Source organism: Dermacentor silvarum, chromosome 1 (genome assembly GCF_013339745.2).
Source record: "Dermacentor silvarum isolate Dsil-2018 chromosome 1, BIME_Dsil_1.4, whole genome shotgun sequence".
In the NCBI taxonomy this organism is placed as follows: domain Eukaryota; kingdom Metazoa; phylum Arthropoda; class Arachnida; order Ixodida; family Ixodidae; genus Dermacentor; species Dermacentor silvarum.
The window spans coordinates 80,094,497-80,110,062 of record NC_051154.1 but is presented as its reverse complement, the minus strand read 5'-3'; the positions used below and the strand labels follow the sequence as shown (position 1 = coordinate 80,110,062).

The 15,566-nt window shown below is 45.3% G+C and overlaps 1 protein-coding gene across 2 annotated transcripts in view; it reads left to right on the top strand.

The window, feature by feature from the left end:
- The window catches only part of LOC119431530 (valacyclovir hydrolase-like), a 40,235-nt gene extending 31,445 nt beyond the window's left edge, over window positions 1–8,790 (top strand). For both annotated transcript variants that reach the window (XM_049670464.1, XM_037699015.2), the window contains exons 5-6: window positions 1,955–2,210; window positions 8,551–8,790. In XM_049670464.1, the coding sequence (XP_049526421.1) occupies window positions 1,955–2,210; window positions 8,551–8,641 (347 nt within the window). In that variant the 3' untranslated portion in view covers window positions 8,642–8,790. The remainder of the gene's footprint in view (window positions 1–1,954; window positions 2,211–8,550) is intronic.
- Window positions 8,791–15,566: the final 6,776 nt, after the last annotated feature.

Below are 15,566 nucleotides of genomic sequence, written 5' to 3'. Positions count from 1 at the left end.
AAGAATAACAGACTTACTCTTATTTCTATATACGTCATTTCTATGTCAAAGCATGTCTTGTTAAATGGAAGCTTTGAAAACTGGAATTTGACATTGTAACTTTCATTTTAAAAACGTTCTCTGGTGCACGAGAAGCACAAAAAAATCCCAGGATTCTACTGGAAACGGGGACTTTATTTTCATGTACTAATGAAGGGTAACAATTCTTGATTAAGCTGATAACATTTCAGCATCCCTCTAGCGCATGTGTGCTAGAGGGATGCTGCCAAAGATGTCACATTTGGCAGCATCCCATGTGTGCCAAACATCCGCATGCGTGCCAAATGTGTCACAAATGCAAAGTGAACTGCTAATGAACACAAATCTAAAACAGCTGATTTTCAAATGTGTTTCTGGGAAATGTAATTATTATGTCAAAATTACTTAAAGTTCTTTTTCTGCGTGTAACTATTAAGAATAACAGACTTACTCTTGTGTCTATATACGGCGTTTCTGTGTCAAAGCATGTCTTGTTAAATGGAAGCTTTGAAAACTGGAATTTGACATTGTAACGTCCATTTTAAAAGGCTGTCTGGTGCACGAGAAGCACTAAAAAAATCCCAGGATTCTACTGGAAGCGGGGACTGGGGAATTTATTTTCATGTACTAATGAAGCGTAACAAAGTACATTGCATGTTTAAAATTCCAACTGTTGTGTTTGCAATTGGTTGCACTTTTATTATGCTTTGTGCTTTCAAGCTATCAATAAAGAAGTTCGAACTGTTGCAGGCTTCACCAGCAGCATCATAATATGAGTTTAGAGCTTGATGCTCTGATATCTATACTCGAAAACAAGCAATTTGCTAGAAGATGTGGTGAGAATAAACCTAAGAACCAGTGTGTCAGAATGGAGCAAAAACGAAAAAGGAAACAAAGCTATATTTTTGACCGGAACAAAAAAGTAACCGAAACATTATTTTTCTGTTTTTTTTTTTAAATCGGTTTTCGGTTCAAGGGGAAAGTCGGCAATCCGCGACAACCGATGTCAGGCAACGTCAGAATTAATGCATATCTCACGGGTCCTCATAAGCGCGTATCTCACGCAGCAATAGTGTGAGCGATAGCCGGTCGAGCGCTCCACTAATCTAAGCCTGCTGCTGAAAGCACTAGCAGATTGGCATCGTAGCGGGGGAAACCCGTGGCTTGCGCACTAAGAGCTTCTCATTTCGTTTTCTACGGGTACAACGCTTTTCTACCGAAGTTTAATCCTTCGTTTGTGTTCGTTTAAGTTAGTTTTAAGTTAGTTTTTTAACAGCGGTTTCAAATTACAGCGAGTACACTCGATGACATGCTGCTTCTGAGATCATGCTCAGTGCCTTGACTCAAGCCGCTGAGCATGATCTCAGAATTCACTTTTTTTGAAAAATTAATGCTATGTTTTTATCATTACTTTGCTTCGAAAAATTTTTGCAAGTGAGCCAAAACTGTTATGAACCGTAATGGATCATTTTTTCTTCGTTCCGGAGCAGAACCGGAACGGAACTTCTTTCAGTGGAACAAAACTACAACCAGAACGAAAAATATTTTGTTCTGACACCGTGCTAGGAACTGCTTGCTGCATGTGAATATTAACCTCTTAGCACAGCCCGATTCAACCCACTGTCCCTGTGTTGGGTCATGCATCTTATTTCTGGCCATTGTAAGCAGTGCCAACTAAGTAACTCTGAGTCTGTCAGGGGCGCGATCTTGTACGCGTTCCAAAAAGGAACGGAGGCGTTCCGTTCCATCGAGCCGCACACGATTGGCCAATTTCAACCGCGACGTTCAAATTGACCAATCGTGTGCGGCTCGATGGAACGGAACGCCTCCGTTCCATTTTGGAACGCGTACAAGATCGCGCCCCAGGTTTCATATGAGCTGTCTTTTGTAAGTTTACTTGCTTATCAGCTCAAAAGCTGCCATGACGCTGTTTCAGCCACCAGGAACATTGACAAATGGAGTGAAAAGATGCGGGCTTCGATGGAAGCTATGTATGGGACTGAGCACTTTGGCCAGCTGTGGTCCAGATACTGTGACTTTTACCAGGACCTACTGCACAAAAATCATGGCGAAGTGTGCCGCAAGGAGCTGCCACTAATAAGGTGCCCTACACTAGTAGTGCAAGGAGGCAAGGACCCACTGGTGCCAATGCATCATGCTCTCTACTTGCTGCAACACATTTCAAAAGCAAAGTAAGAGCACCCGCTGGTTGTGTTCAGTTTCTGCTTTTGCCATTGTCACATTTCTTTTGCAATAGTAGCAAAAGCAAAGAGCATGTTAAAAAGAGCATGTTACAGCTTCCTTTAACCATTGGTGTCCTGTGTTGCTCATGGCGCTTAAAAGAAGTTTTGTTTGTCACCTTTATGTTGTCGTAAAAAGTTCAGTGCCATTTTTTGGCCTAGAGCAGTAGTAAAGGCTTCTAAACAAGAAACGGACAGTACCAGTGTTCCTTGTGTGACCACAGCTAGGTGCTTGCTTTCAGAGTGCTAAGAAGCAACCAGCAGCTTCTGTACAGCAATGTCTGCTAAAAGGTTCAGGTCTTTGAATACATTTTCATCCCGTTTATTGGAATAAATGCAAAAGTGCTACTTTTAAATACAAAGTCTTCTGCAATGGTCAAGCTGCATTTGGCATACAGAACTTCGCTAAAGCATAATGTCCAGATGTGTATCCAAATTACGTGGGAATGTTAGCTGCTGCAAACTACAGAAATCTTATGTGTAAAAATTCTGCATCTTTAATGTGAAGCATGATGGGCATCGATCCGCAGGTTTGTACGTGCGTTGGGGTTGGTAGTATGGTTTAATTTTGAGAAAGTAGTGGCAATGAGCACCATTCTGCTCCATGTAATCAAACAATAAATCGCAACATGAAACCAGTAATGTTAATGTCAGATCTTAGGTTTCTCTAAAATGCACACACCTCTTCGTCAAATACCGCATAATATTCAACGGCTTCTTTGATTTTATTAGTTTTTTTATATTTGCACTACCCTGTTTTGGTGCCACTGCTAATGTGCCCATTCTTGGCCAATATTTTCCGCCAGATTAGGTATGTGCCACTGTGACACAGGGCATATGAAATCCTTAAATGTATTCAGATATATGTCGCACTTCTCTGTGTACACACTTCTCGTCTCCATTCTTTACTCGACAAAGATTAAACCTTGCTTTTGTACTCGTGACAGTGCTGCGTCTACGTCTCACAGTGTGCATCTTCCTGAATTAGTGTTCGCATTTCTGCATAGCTTAAGAATGGTTTAGTGCATAAACATGAACATTGCATGAGCACGACCCATGAATGACTCTCCTTCATCTCAACACACCATCATCACTTGTACAAATTCATCTGTATTTATCATCATCATCAGCCGCACAGCTTGTTGTTCTTTGTTGTAGCTCGAGCTTGGCTGGAATAAACGGTTCCTTATAGACTACACATTGCATTGGAGGAAATTGCATTGCATTGGAATTCTACGGGTTGCATTTAGCTGTATAGCATTTAACTGCATATTTTTGAAACACTCAACTCTAATACATTTGAAATATCAAAAGCCATTGAGCTGCGCAAACCACATTTGAGAACATTTGTTCAAGGTACGCTCTTTGCAGGGGTGGGACTGACCAAAGTCATTTTGGCGCAATTTCGGAAGCAGGTAAAAATGCGTTATGGAGCAGGCTAAATTTCATTTTGGAACAATTTGGAGCAGATAAAATTTCAATTTGAAGCAGTTTGGAGCACGCCAATCTGAATTTTTGTGGAATAATGGAATACGGCAGCGCACTTGGAAGCCACGACCCAACACAGAATAAACCAATCTGAAGCTCGTAGTAGAAGCGTAACTTGTAGCTATATATATATATATATATGGAAGCTTTCTTGTAAAGCTGGAAACATCAGTTGCACAATGATCAAACTATATATTTCAGCGCCTACGCTCAGACGATAGCGGAAACTGTTCTCAAATTATCCGGTCCAATCAACGCTGTAACATAATTTCTGTGTCACCATATGTCACCGCAGAACATGAGAGCCACAATCAACCCTGGGCTGGTATAATGTAAAACTATTCCAGTCTGTTTTTGTTGCGATAACAATTATATGGACACTCCAGGCGCATTTCTGGCGTCGCCGTGATGTTCCATAGAAAGTCCAGGGGCACGTAACATCATCGCCGCTTGCTGTATACTGTATGTACAAGTGAAAGTGTGAGGATGAGCCGACAAGGGTGAGCCTACGATGGCGGCTCAATCTCGCGTGCGTGGGAGGAAAGCGGGGAGGAAGCGCACCGTCTTCTATTGCGCGCAAGGCACCGGGGGAAGGGTCGTTAACTCCGGCGGCTGCTGCGTGTGGCGCGGCCGCACGGGCCCTATCTTGAAAGTGATCTGCGACAGGGACATAGTGCGAGTGCTATATAGAGCACAACCTGCACATCAAGTATGCAGACGAGTTCAACAAAGTTCGAGTGCGAGTGCGAGTACATAGAGCTTTGTGTGCGCTGTTTTTCGCCGCTTAGTTCGCGTTGAAGTGAGGCAGCACAAAAGTGAATTCACGCGCTGCTGCAGCCGGGCTTGCTGACTCGAGCGTTTTCACAGCGAGTTTCTGCGGTATATAGGGTGTGCGCGCGTGACGCCAGACTTGTTAATTTAGTGAGTGAACACATGTTTACAAGTTTATACGGCCGATAAAAATACTATCCTTGCTTCTTATAGATGTCTACTAATTTGCTATCGCAATCGATGCTTCACCTTTCAGGCGATACTGCGGTGTTTTATTCCAAGTCCGCCATTAGCCCTTCGTGATAGGTCAAAATGGCTGATGCCTCACCCATATGGGCATAAAAACAGATTGGAATAGCTTTATGTTATACCGGCCTTGGGGACACAGACGCCTGTCCGCTTCACCCGCTGCAGCGCATGCCTCCAAAATATCTAGTTCGCTCGCAGTGCTCTCAGCCTACTTTTTGTTTTGCACCTCAGCTAGGGAGCGCTGCGTCGCTCGGCCCCCTCAACTGTATTCTAGTACACTCTAAACACAGCCGCCCTAGCCGTTCTGATAGCTGCAACAGCCGGCAGTGGCCGCGCGCACTGGCCACTTGCCGGAAGCGCTGAAAAGTCCAGTGTTATAAGCGCGAAAATTACGAGAAACTCTGCGGGAGGTGCCGTCATGCGGTGCGCGTAATATGAATGGCTGCACTCTTTTTCGGAGAACGAATCCGCTTGCTGTTTGTGGCCACTGCCGAAGCCGTGCAGACGCAGCGTGGTGCAATTTCGGTCAATTTTCTCTATTTGGCGCAGTTTGCCGTAGGAATTTGCGTCTGTATCAAAAATGCGCAATTGGCGCAGGAGTCCTACTTGTCTTTGTCAAAAGTACACAGGCTATGTTGCCTCTGACCACCAAGCTGACTGCAGGCTTTTTAAGGGATTTTCTGTGATTAGCCATATTCCAACACACTAGGGAATGAAAAGAACTCTTACAGGGTGCGTACAGGTCCTTGAAATCCTTGAAAACCCTTGAAATTGAAAAGTGCGTTTTCAAGGCCCTTAAAAGTCCTGGAATTTTTTTCCGTCCTTGAAAATCCTTGAATTTCGTGAGCAATGCACTCTGATATTGACATTGCGACCTCCTTTCTGTTGTAGATCGGCGCCGATCTGACAAATAAACTCCCCATGTCCGAAACAATACGCCGGCGCGAGTACACATGGTTCGGTTTTGCAGAACTGCACGGAAAAAATAAAAGGCTTCACCGCGTCAAGCCGCGAACGGAGCGAGCGACCGTGCTGCGCTTCGGTGCTGCCTCGGCTAGCAGTGTTTACGCTGCTTTCCTCACCCTATCGTTCGTTTCACTCCTCGCCCGTTGGTCTGCCTTTTCCCACTTTCACACTTGCGCGCGAGGTGAAGCTAGTGAAGCTAAAGAGGGCTATCTATAGTGGAGCAACTTTACCACTGATGTTCAGTGCCTTTGGGAGGAGGTTTGCTATAATATTATTTATGATAATATAAGTGCAATAACATTGCCGTATTTTCCGTTCTATAAGTCGCACCTTTGTATAAGACGCACTCCCCTCAAAACGGCAGTTTTTCCGGAGAAAAAGAAAACGCATATAAGTCGCACCGGTATACAAGACACACCTGTTTTTCGGTAAGCGATTTAATAAAGTGAGTCGCAGTATTGCCCGAAAGGCGAAGCATCAATTGCGATAGCAAATTTACTAGCAGAGAGCTATATGGAGTAAGGATAGTAGTTTTATCGGCTGCATAAATTTGGACACATTGGTTTACAAACTGAATTAACAAGCGTGGTGTCAGCGCGCACAAGAAAACATGAATAGATCACTCTGAATGACCGCAGACGATTGTCAAAACGCTGGCAGCAATCGCAGCCGCCGCAGCGGGCAAGGTTCGTGCGGTCTATCGCTTCAAAGGAAACAGCGGCGGATGCATAGAGCATACAAAGATCAGAACCGTGTGGAGATATGAGATGGTGTGGGCGACGGCCACAACCGGGCAAAGTAAGAACAGAGTTGTGCCCCCCCCCCGTCTTTCCCGCGCTGGATTCCCGCTTTCTTGCTTGCGCGTGGGAGATTGAGTAGCAAGTTCTCCTTACGCCCGATTGCAAGATATGCCTTTGGTGCCGGAGCACAGCGTCGCCCCGCCTCCCTCCCTCCCATAACCCCACAGCCTTTCGCGCGACGGTCGCGTTTCCTTTCGGCCGTGCGTTCGCTCTCCGTGATAGCGCGCGCGTCCCCCGTGCGCTTTCGCTCGCGCATGCGGCGCGAGGCGACGATTTTATCGCCCTTGGAATCTACACGGAACCTCACGGCGACGCCGACGCCAACGGCAGAACTCCGGTTGAAGTGTCTATATAATTGCTATCGCAGTAAAAAAGTTAAAGTGACGTTTCGCATCGTGAACGCGGGTCACGCGCAAGCGCATGGGTGCCATATATTTCCACTCCAGGTGCATTTCTGCCGTCGTAGTTCCGTGTAAAGTCCAATGGCGATAGCATCGTCCCCGCGCACCGTATGCTGTATGTACAAGTGAAAGCGTGCGACGGTGAGCCGAATAGCGCACAAGGGAGGAAAAGCAGGAAGGCTGCCCGGTAGGGAGGAGGGGCTGCCTGTACTTTCGTAGCAACTGCATAGTTTGCGCAGCGGCGTGCGCCGTATCTTGACAGCGAGATCTACAGATGCGACGACTTCGGGGTCGATCGACTGCGGTCGGCCTACCGCCGCATGTGTTGCTGCTCCATCCTTCTCGCATGGTGCTCGGGAACTCGATCACAAGAACCTGGCACCTCGATAGCGCGCACAGAACCCGTAGCAATTAAGTCAACCAGCGCACTTCGTTTGGCCATAACATCGGATCCGATTTTGACGGCAGTTTTTCCGAAAAAAAAAAAGAACGTACATAGGTCGCACCGTTCTATAAGACGCACCGACGAAAAATTAAGAAAAAAAACTCGTCTTATACACTGGAAAATACGGTATGCTGGATGTTTTGTTGTTATAGATGAACCAACCAAGCTAATACTGCAGAAGCCTGAGCAGCTGTTGTGAGTGTTCGTTGTGTTAACTTTTGATATTGCGGACTTGAGAAATGATGAAGACAAGGCATGTTTTACAAAGTGCAACATACATGTGTTTGTTATAATTTAATGAATGTGTAGCAAGACTACACCGAATGGTTTGGAAATGTTCGGGAAGCTTTCCAAGTTAATACTGGAGAAGTCAGAATAGCTGTTGGAAGCATTCATTGGGTTTTGCGAGCTATTTTTTTGGTAGTGTTGTGAACTTGCAAAGTGATCAAGGCTAGACATTGTTAACATCATTGGGATATGCATTTATTTTTTTTATTTTAGTGCGATAACCCTATGCTGAATGTTATGAATGTTTTTGGTGATTTATCCAGCCTATACTGGAGAAATCTCAGGCGCTGTTGTAAGCGTTCATTTTGTGTTAACTTATCAAGGCTAGACACTTTTATTGCAATTGTGATGTACATTTATTTATTGTAAGTGCAATAAAACTAGTCACTTTTGGGAATGTTAGAATACTACTTTGGATGCCGCTTTGAGTCCTTGAAAAACCTGTGGCAGGTCCTGGAATATCCTTGAATTTTTGCCTTGGAAACTTGTACGAACCCTGTCTTACCATCCAGAGGTCTCGACTGTCAAGAATGCCATGCTACATATGCCAAACGACATATGGTGGAGGCGCGGAGTAGCCTGTATACTTTTGACAAAGGCTGTATATGGAAGACATTTATCATCTTTGTAATGTTTTATAATAATTCCTTTTAATTTCAAATCAACTAGCATGCTGTCTCGATGCACTAAGGCAATGTATTACCTTAAAAATCAGTTTTTTGTATGGTTCCACGCTATCATTTTTTCACCTGGCAGTGAAAACAGAACTTGATTATAAGTTGACCACTTATATCAAGTGACACTGGGAATCTTGCATGACGCATTTGTTTCATTACAGCAATATGCTGAATATAATTATTTATTTCTTAAATTATTTTTTCCAGACTATATTTGGTTCCTGATGGAAAGCACAACCTGCACTTCAAGTATGCAGAAGAGTTCAACAAAGTTGTTACTGAGTTTTTAATCAGTTGATATGACTGAATCATACTAAACTAGCATGAGTGCAATTTCTTGCCTTCATGGCAAAAGGTGCAAATAAACCAATGGCTTAAATTTCTATCTGATAATCTTATGTGACTTGCCCTGTGTTGACAAAATAAAAGTACTATATGTCTTGCAAAGTGTGGTAAATGGTGCTTGCAAAATAAAAATAATATATGCCTACACATTTATAAAAAACAGTCAACTGCTCAAGTGTGTTTTTATGACTTGATTTTGATGCATGATGAGGAAAATCTTGGGGGGCAACATATTGATAACTATAAAGTTTGCTATGCATCTTTATCTCTTGCTGTACAAAGTATTCGTGTGTATACTGCTGGTGTGGGTAAAGCATTCTACAGACAAAATATTGCTTGCAATAAATTTATGCCGTCTTCATGAACTTTCAATCATTCCCCCCCCCCCCCCCCCCCCTACTACTGAAACCTGCAATCAAAAAGAGTTGACCACACGGGCACAGTTTTTGAAAACCAATTCGACCCTCGAAGGTTTAATAAACAAGAGGTTGTTAAAACATAAGCACTTGATCTAGGAAGCACAATAATTGTATCAAATGTGAACTCTACCTCTGATATGATAAGTTTTTAGGAAAGATAAGAAATTTGGCAATTATACTACTGTGAACCTATCTGAATTGTATGTTTGTTTTCTTCATTAACTTCATATGTCGTGTGTAATTTCAAGAAAATTGTTTACACAGTCACAACTCATTTAAAGCCAGTCCACATTCAAATTAAGCCGAACCTTTGATATGCTTGCATGTCTGTTAAGTCACATGGAGGCACTTTTTAAATTATCATAGACAGCAATGTCAACTTCCCCCTTGGTAATCCTACCGGAGAATATAAGGTTGAGAGAGCTGTAAACTGCACAATGCAGTTTTGGAATCAGCTACTGCCATAGAAATATTGATAAATTGGTAGAGCTACAAAAAAAAAAACAGCAAGTTCCTGACTTTTAGGGCTTCTTCACTGTGTGACAGGACACGTGGCACAAGAGCTTGTCCTTCTGTGAAAAGGATGCGCTGCAGTGCACACAGCAGGGGTGGGACTCCTGCGCCATTTTGATACAAATGCAGATTCTTGCGCCAAACAGAAAATTGACCGAAATTGTGCCACGCTGCGCCAGAACGGCTTCGGCATGTGTGCTCTGACAGTGGCCGCGAACAGCGAGCGGATTCGTTCTCCAAAAAAGAGTGGGCCGTTCACATTCCGCAGACCGCACGATGGTGCTTCCCGCACAGTTTCTCGTGATTTTTGTGATTTTAACACTGGACTTTTCGGCGCTTCCGACAACCGGTCACTCTTGGCTGTTGTCACTGCTGTCGGAGCGGCCAGGGCGGCTGTACTTAGAGTGTACTTTAGAATACGGTTGAGTGGGCAGAGCGGCGTGGCGCTCCCTCGCTGAGGCGCAAATAACGAAAAGCAGGCTTAGGGCACTGCGAGCGAACTAGATATTAGGGAGGCACACGCTGCTACGGGTTCAGCGGGCGGCCGTCTCTGTCCCCAGGGCCACTATACCGTAAAAATATTCCAATCTGTTTTTATGCCCACATCGGCGAGGCCCGAGACATTTTGACATATCGCGAAGGGCTAATTGCGAATTTGGAAGTCACAGTTTCGCCCGAAAGGCGAAGCATTGGTTGCGATAGAAAATTACTAGAGAGCTATACAAAGTAAGAATAGTAGTTTTATCGGCCGTATAAACTTCCAAACATTCTCTTACTAACTAAATTAACAAGCATGGTGTCACGCGAACACAAGCAAAAAAATGTGGTTGATCCCTCTTATATAGGAATCGGTATAGAACACGAAAGTGAAACGTGTCTTCACAGAAGTAGTGTAATGTTTATTGCACATTGATATATAATGTCTATTGGTGTTTTGTGGCTAAAGCGCCCTTAGGCGTTGATGCACCCACGCTGACGCCTGGTGGCACGTCTCCTCCATCACGACTACCAACGTCGATGACCATGAGCAACCGTCGTGCATATGGAAGCTGCACTACGCTGCACACGCTAGCACAACGCGAAAGACGAAGCACGTAACTGACACACTAATACAACGCGCAAGACAAAGCACGTAACTGAATCGTCACCGAGTCAAATCAGCGCGTACAGCGCGTCGTAATTGCAGCCTCCGCGATCAACTTCAGAAACATTTTCAGAGCTAATTGCGGAGGCCACGCTCCGCTGTGCTGAGTACGGTGAACGCCACCTAGCACTACCAACGCCACCTAGGTGGCGTTGGTAGTGCTTCTTGATGCCAGCGTCCCTTCGAATGCTGGCATCGAGGCGTCGTAGTGCTGAGACCACCGAAGCGTTCACTGTCGGTGCGCGTTAGTGTCATAATGCAGTACTTCTCTTTTCTGCTCGTAGGCGGCGGCACCGCCCCGAGCAAGAGCGCGGGTACACGGAGGAGTGTTAGATATATAAGGCGCGTCTGTGTAGCTCTCTGCAAATGCGTTTGTGGCGCAATGGGTTAAACGCTCGGCGATCTATCGTCGCGGACCGAGAGGTCGTGGGTTCGATTTCCAAATTTTGCATGTTTGTGGAACTTTTTCTTCTGGTTTCTTTCTTTGTATTATGTTCTATGACGTATTTCCGTGACGGAAATACGTCAGTGAAGTCTTGGTGGACCCCGGCATAAAACACTTTCGTGTTAAAATGAACACGTTTCACTCAATGACCGCGAAAACTGGCTGTCTAAATGCTAGAGTGAGGAAGCGCGGCCGCAGCAAGTGAATTGACCTTCGTGCTGCCTCTCGCTTCAACTCGAGCTAAGCGGCGAAAACACAGCACGCACAAAGCTATGAGCACTTGCACTCTGTCGCCATCGCTGATCGCTTGCAAGATAGGGCCCGCGCCATATGCAGCAGCCGCCGGAGAACTCTCCCCTCCCCCCACGGTGCCTTGCACGCGACCGAAGAGGGCGCGCTTCCTCCCTGGCGCGTGCGAGACTGAGCCGCCATCATCGGATCGCCCTCGCACGCTTTGCACTCGGCGCGCGATGGACTTTATACGACTTTATACTGGACTTTATACGGAACATCACGGCGACGACAACGGCAGAAATGCGCCTGGAGTGTCTATATAATTGATATGGCAATAAAGACAGATTGGAATAGTTTACGTTATACCAGCCTCTCTGGTATAACGACTGCGGCTCTCTGGCTCTGCGGTGACATATGGTGACCAAGAAATTATGTTAGCGTGTCGATTGGACCACATAATTTGAGAACATTTTCCACTATTATCATGAGTGTCGGCGCGGAAATATATACAGTAAAACCTCGATAATTTGAAGGTCGTCGGACCACGAAAATTCTTCGAATTAAGCGGATTTTCGAATTAACCGAAATGCATAAAAAAAGAAAACAAGCAAGAACTTGCCGCAAAAAGAAACCAGCTTTATTTTCCATGTCCGAGAAAGATTATTCGGAAGTAATCACTGATGCGGGATTACTTGGTGCGGTAGTTCGCCGCCCCTAGTGCCATGCTCTCCAGCTGGCTCACAGCACGTAGCATACAAATATCACCCGCACTGCACTCAACAAAGTTGCGAACGATGTTCACGGAATCGATAACTGCCGCGAAAGCGGGCGTGGGGTTGTTTGACTTCAAAAATTTGGACTTGATGGATATACCGGACTTCAAAAATGCACCGTCAGGGTTCCCATTGAGTTCATGCATTTTCGCACCCAATTTTTCGGACGAATTGAGACCCCAAAGGTCGATTTCCCGGACTAAAAATCACTCTTTCCGAGCCACACTACCCAATCTTAACAAAAGTCCCAAACTTGGAGGCCGCCATGTTGGATTTTGCACTGGCTTGGATTCCAGTGGCTCGCTGTATAGCCTCCAAGATTCCTTGGCTGATAAAACCATGGAGGAAGGAAAAAAACTCCATGGATAAAACGCTCCAGAGTACTGCACTTTGTCTTTTTCCTTTCTAGTATAGACCAGTGCCTCAAAAGTCCCTAAGCGATTACGTCCCTAGGCACCTAGGAGCTTCACGATTGCCATGACAACCCGTGTTAAGCGGAAGTCACATGACCCGCAGTGCCACGCCCCCGCTGTGCCTACTAGCATTTGTAAACACGCGAGCGGGTTCTCGCGCGCACCGTACCTTGAAAGCGATCTCCAGACGGCCCTGACCTATGCGCTGTGCTTTCGCCGCAGAAGCGATAGACCGCACGAATCTTCGCTCGCTGCTGCGGCGCGCTGACTCCACGCTTGTTAACTCGGCGAGTTTTTTTTTTTCTTTTTATCTCTGAAGTTTCGGTTACTATTTTGAACGCGGCGTGTACATTGAGCAGGTGTCTCGGAGACCCATGTCTCAATGATCGGCGCTACCTCCTGTGCCTTCGTTAGAGCTAAGCGGTGCGAAGCTTGTTTCTTGGATCTCCATGGTGAACTCCGTTGGCGGAGATCGCCAACGCGGTGACGTTCGTGTCGACTGTACACGGAGACAACGTCACTGCTGCGCAAGGAAGTCGATCCCCTCCAAGCGTAGTATGAGGCAGGGCATTACTAGAGTTTTTTTTTTTTTTTTTAAGCCACACTAATAATTTTCTTTGCCTAACGAGTTTTTCGGACTATTTTTCAGTCCCCACGAGCTCAGAAAATCGGTTGGCGACTGTACGGAGCGCCCTAACCTAACCGCCGCACATTGCTACCAGCCGGAAACTTCGAATTATCCGAATAGAGCCACGCGGGCCATTCAAATTATCCGGTTGAATTTGCATTGAGAATGACGGGACCGCTCAAATTCTTCGAATTAACCGAAATTTCGAATTAACCGAGTTCGAATTATCGAGGTTTTACTGTAGTTTGATTGCAGTTCCACCGAAGTTTTCGGCTTTACAGGAAAACAAATGCCATGCCGCAGCACGACCCACTCTTCCATATTCTAGTGTGCCATAGCTACAAAGCGTGTTTCTACTACGTGCTTTGTGTTGGTTTATTCTCTGTTTCAACGTGGTTTCGAAGTGTGCTGCCATATTCCATTATTCCACCAAAATTCAGATTGGTCTGCTCCAAAATGAAATTTACTCTGCTACAAGTTGCTCCAAACTGCTCCAAAACGCCATTTTACTTGCTCTAAAAATTGCTCCGAAATGACTTTGGGCAGTCCCACCCCTGACACAGGGAAATGGGCGCTGTTCCTTGTGGCAGTCCATATGCCGTGTCAGGTTGTTACTCTGACCTGAATGCTTCCGGGCCCAGGGGGCACTGGTGGGGGTGCTCACCTGCGTGGCTGTGCGTATGTTGATTGAGGCCAGAATTGCGAGAGAAAGCTTCTGGGCACACGTGGCACTTGAAGGGGCGAATGCGCGTGTTTATAAGCAAATGCCATTTCAGGGTGCGACGTTCAATGAATGCCATCGGGCAGAGGTCGCACTTGAAGGGGCGTTCAACTGTGTGACCGCCCACATGCCGTGTGAGGGTGGCACAGCTATTTATTTTCAACACCAGAACACAATGATGTTGTGGGCAGTGGAAACGAAGCCTCGAAAATGGACTTCAAAGCATCCACTGACCATCACATTTGACAGACAGCAGTACAATAGTGCAAAATGCAAACTAGCATTGCGCATATGAACATATTAAAGAATCGAACAAAAACATTAAATAAGAAATTGTCATTTCACAATAAGTGCCGAGTAGCTAGTACAAATATAAGGAAATGATTAGATAAGCTAAGCATATTACAAGAATTTTAAAAATGCGCAAAAATCCATACTTAAAGTACACAACATGGGAAAAACAGGATCAATATGGTGCATACACAATGTAAGTTATTTGTTTAGTAAATGTGCTAGCTGCATGCACAATCTTTGATCAACATAGTGGGTTCTGCAATGGGGAACTTCCCACATTTCATGAAATTGAGTGTCACGTGTATTTTGGTTATGTGTCAAGCAGGCAACAGTCTGGAGCAAATTGTATTTTTTCCCCGAGTTCTATTGCATAGCGCATAATGAATGTAAACTCGTTAAAGTTAGGAAGGGAAACTAAGTGCAACTCTCTGAAGAGTGGCTCTGAATGGCTTTCATATGAAGCATTCGCAATCACTTGAACAGCCTTTTTTTTGTATTATGCATAATTTTTTATGTTGGAAACAGTTATAACACCACATACTAGGTAGCAGTAACATAAAACTGACAGAGAGTTATAAATAAGAAGCTTCACACTTGCTGGGATTGAATAATGTATTTCAGAAAGTATACAGGTGTCTCAAGTTCCTGTAGCTTCTACGTGAGGGTCCATTATGGGCACTTGAAGGGGCGCATGTGCTTGTGTGTAAGCAAATGCCGTTTCAGGGTGCGACGTTTAATGAATGCCATCGGGCAGTGGTCGCACTTGAAGGGGCGTTCACCTGTGTGACCACCCACATGCCGCGTGAGGGTGGCACAGCGAGTGAATGCCTCTGGGCAGAGGTAGCACTTGAAGGGGCGCTCGCCTGCGTGTGTGTGGATGTGTTTGTCAATCTTGAACTTTTTCTTCGTCTTGTAAGTACACCGCTCGCAGGAATAGAGCCCGCCAAACTCAGACACAAACGAGTCATACTGCTCCTGGGACCCTGACGGTAAGGAACCTGCAAAGTCGGAGAGAGCACAGGAAGGCCATGTGAACAGTCTGTCACACATTTGATGGAACTAAAGAGCTACATCTGGCAACCAAAGACAAGTTGCCACCCCCATAGGCAAAATGTGTGATAACGTTGGCCTAGCAATCAACATATTACTGCTGTGGCAAAAGTGCACAGATGTAGCAAGCTCGTGCCGCAAATGTTCTCATCTCTCTATACACAAATTCCTATTTTGGTAGATAAAGACTCCTGCAGGCAATGCATAGAGGTCAGATTTGTCATGCTATTGTGATTTTATGCCA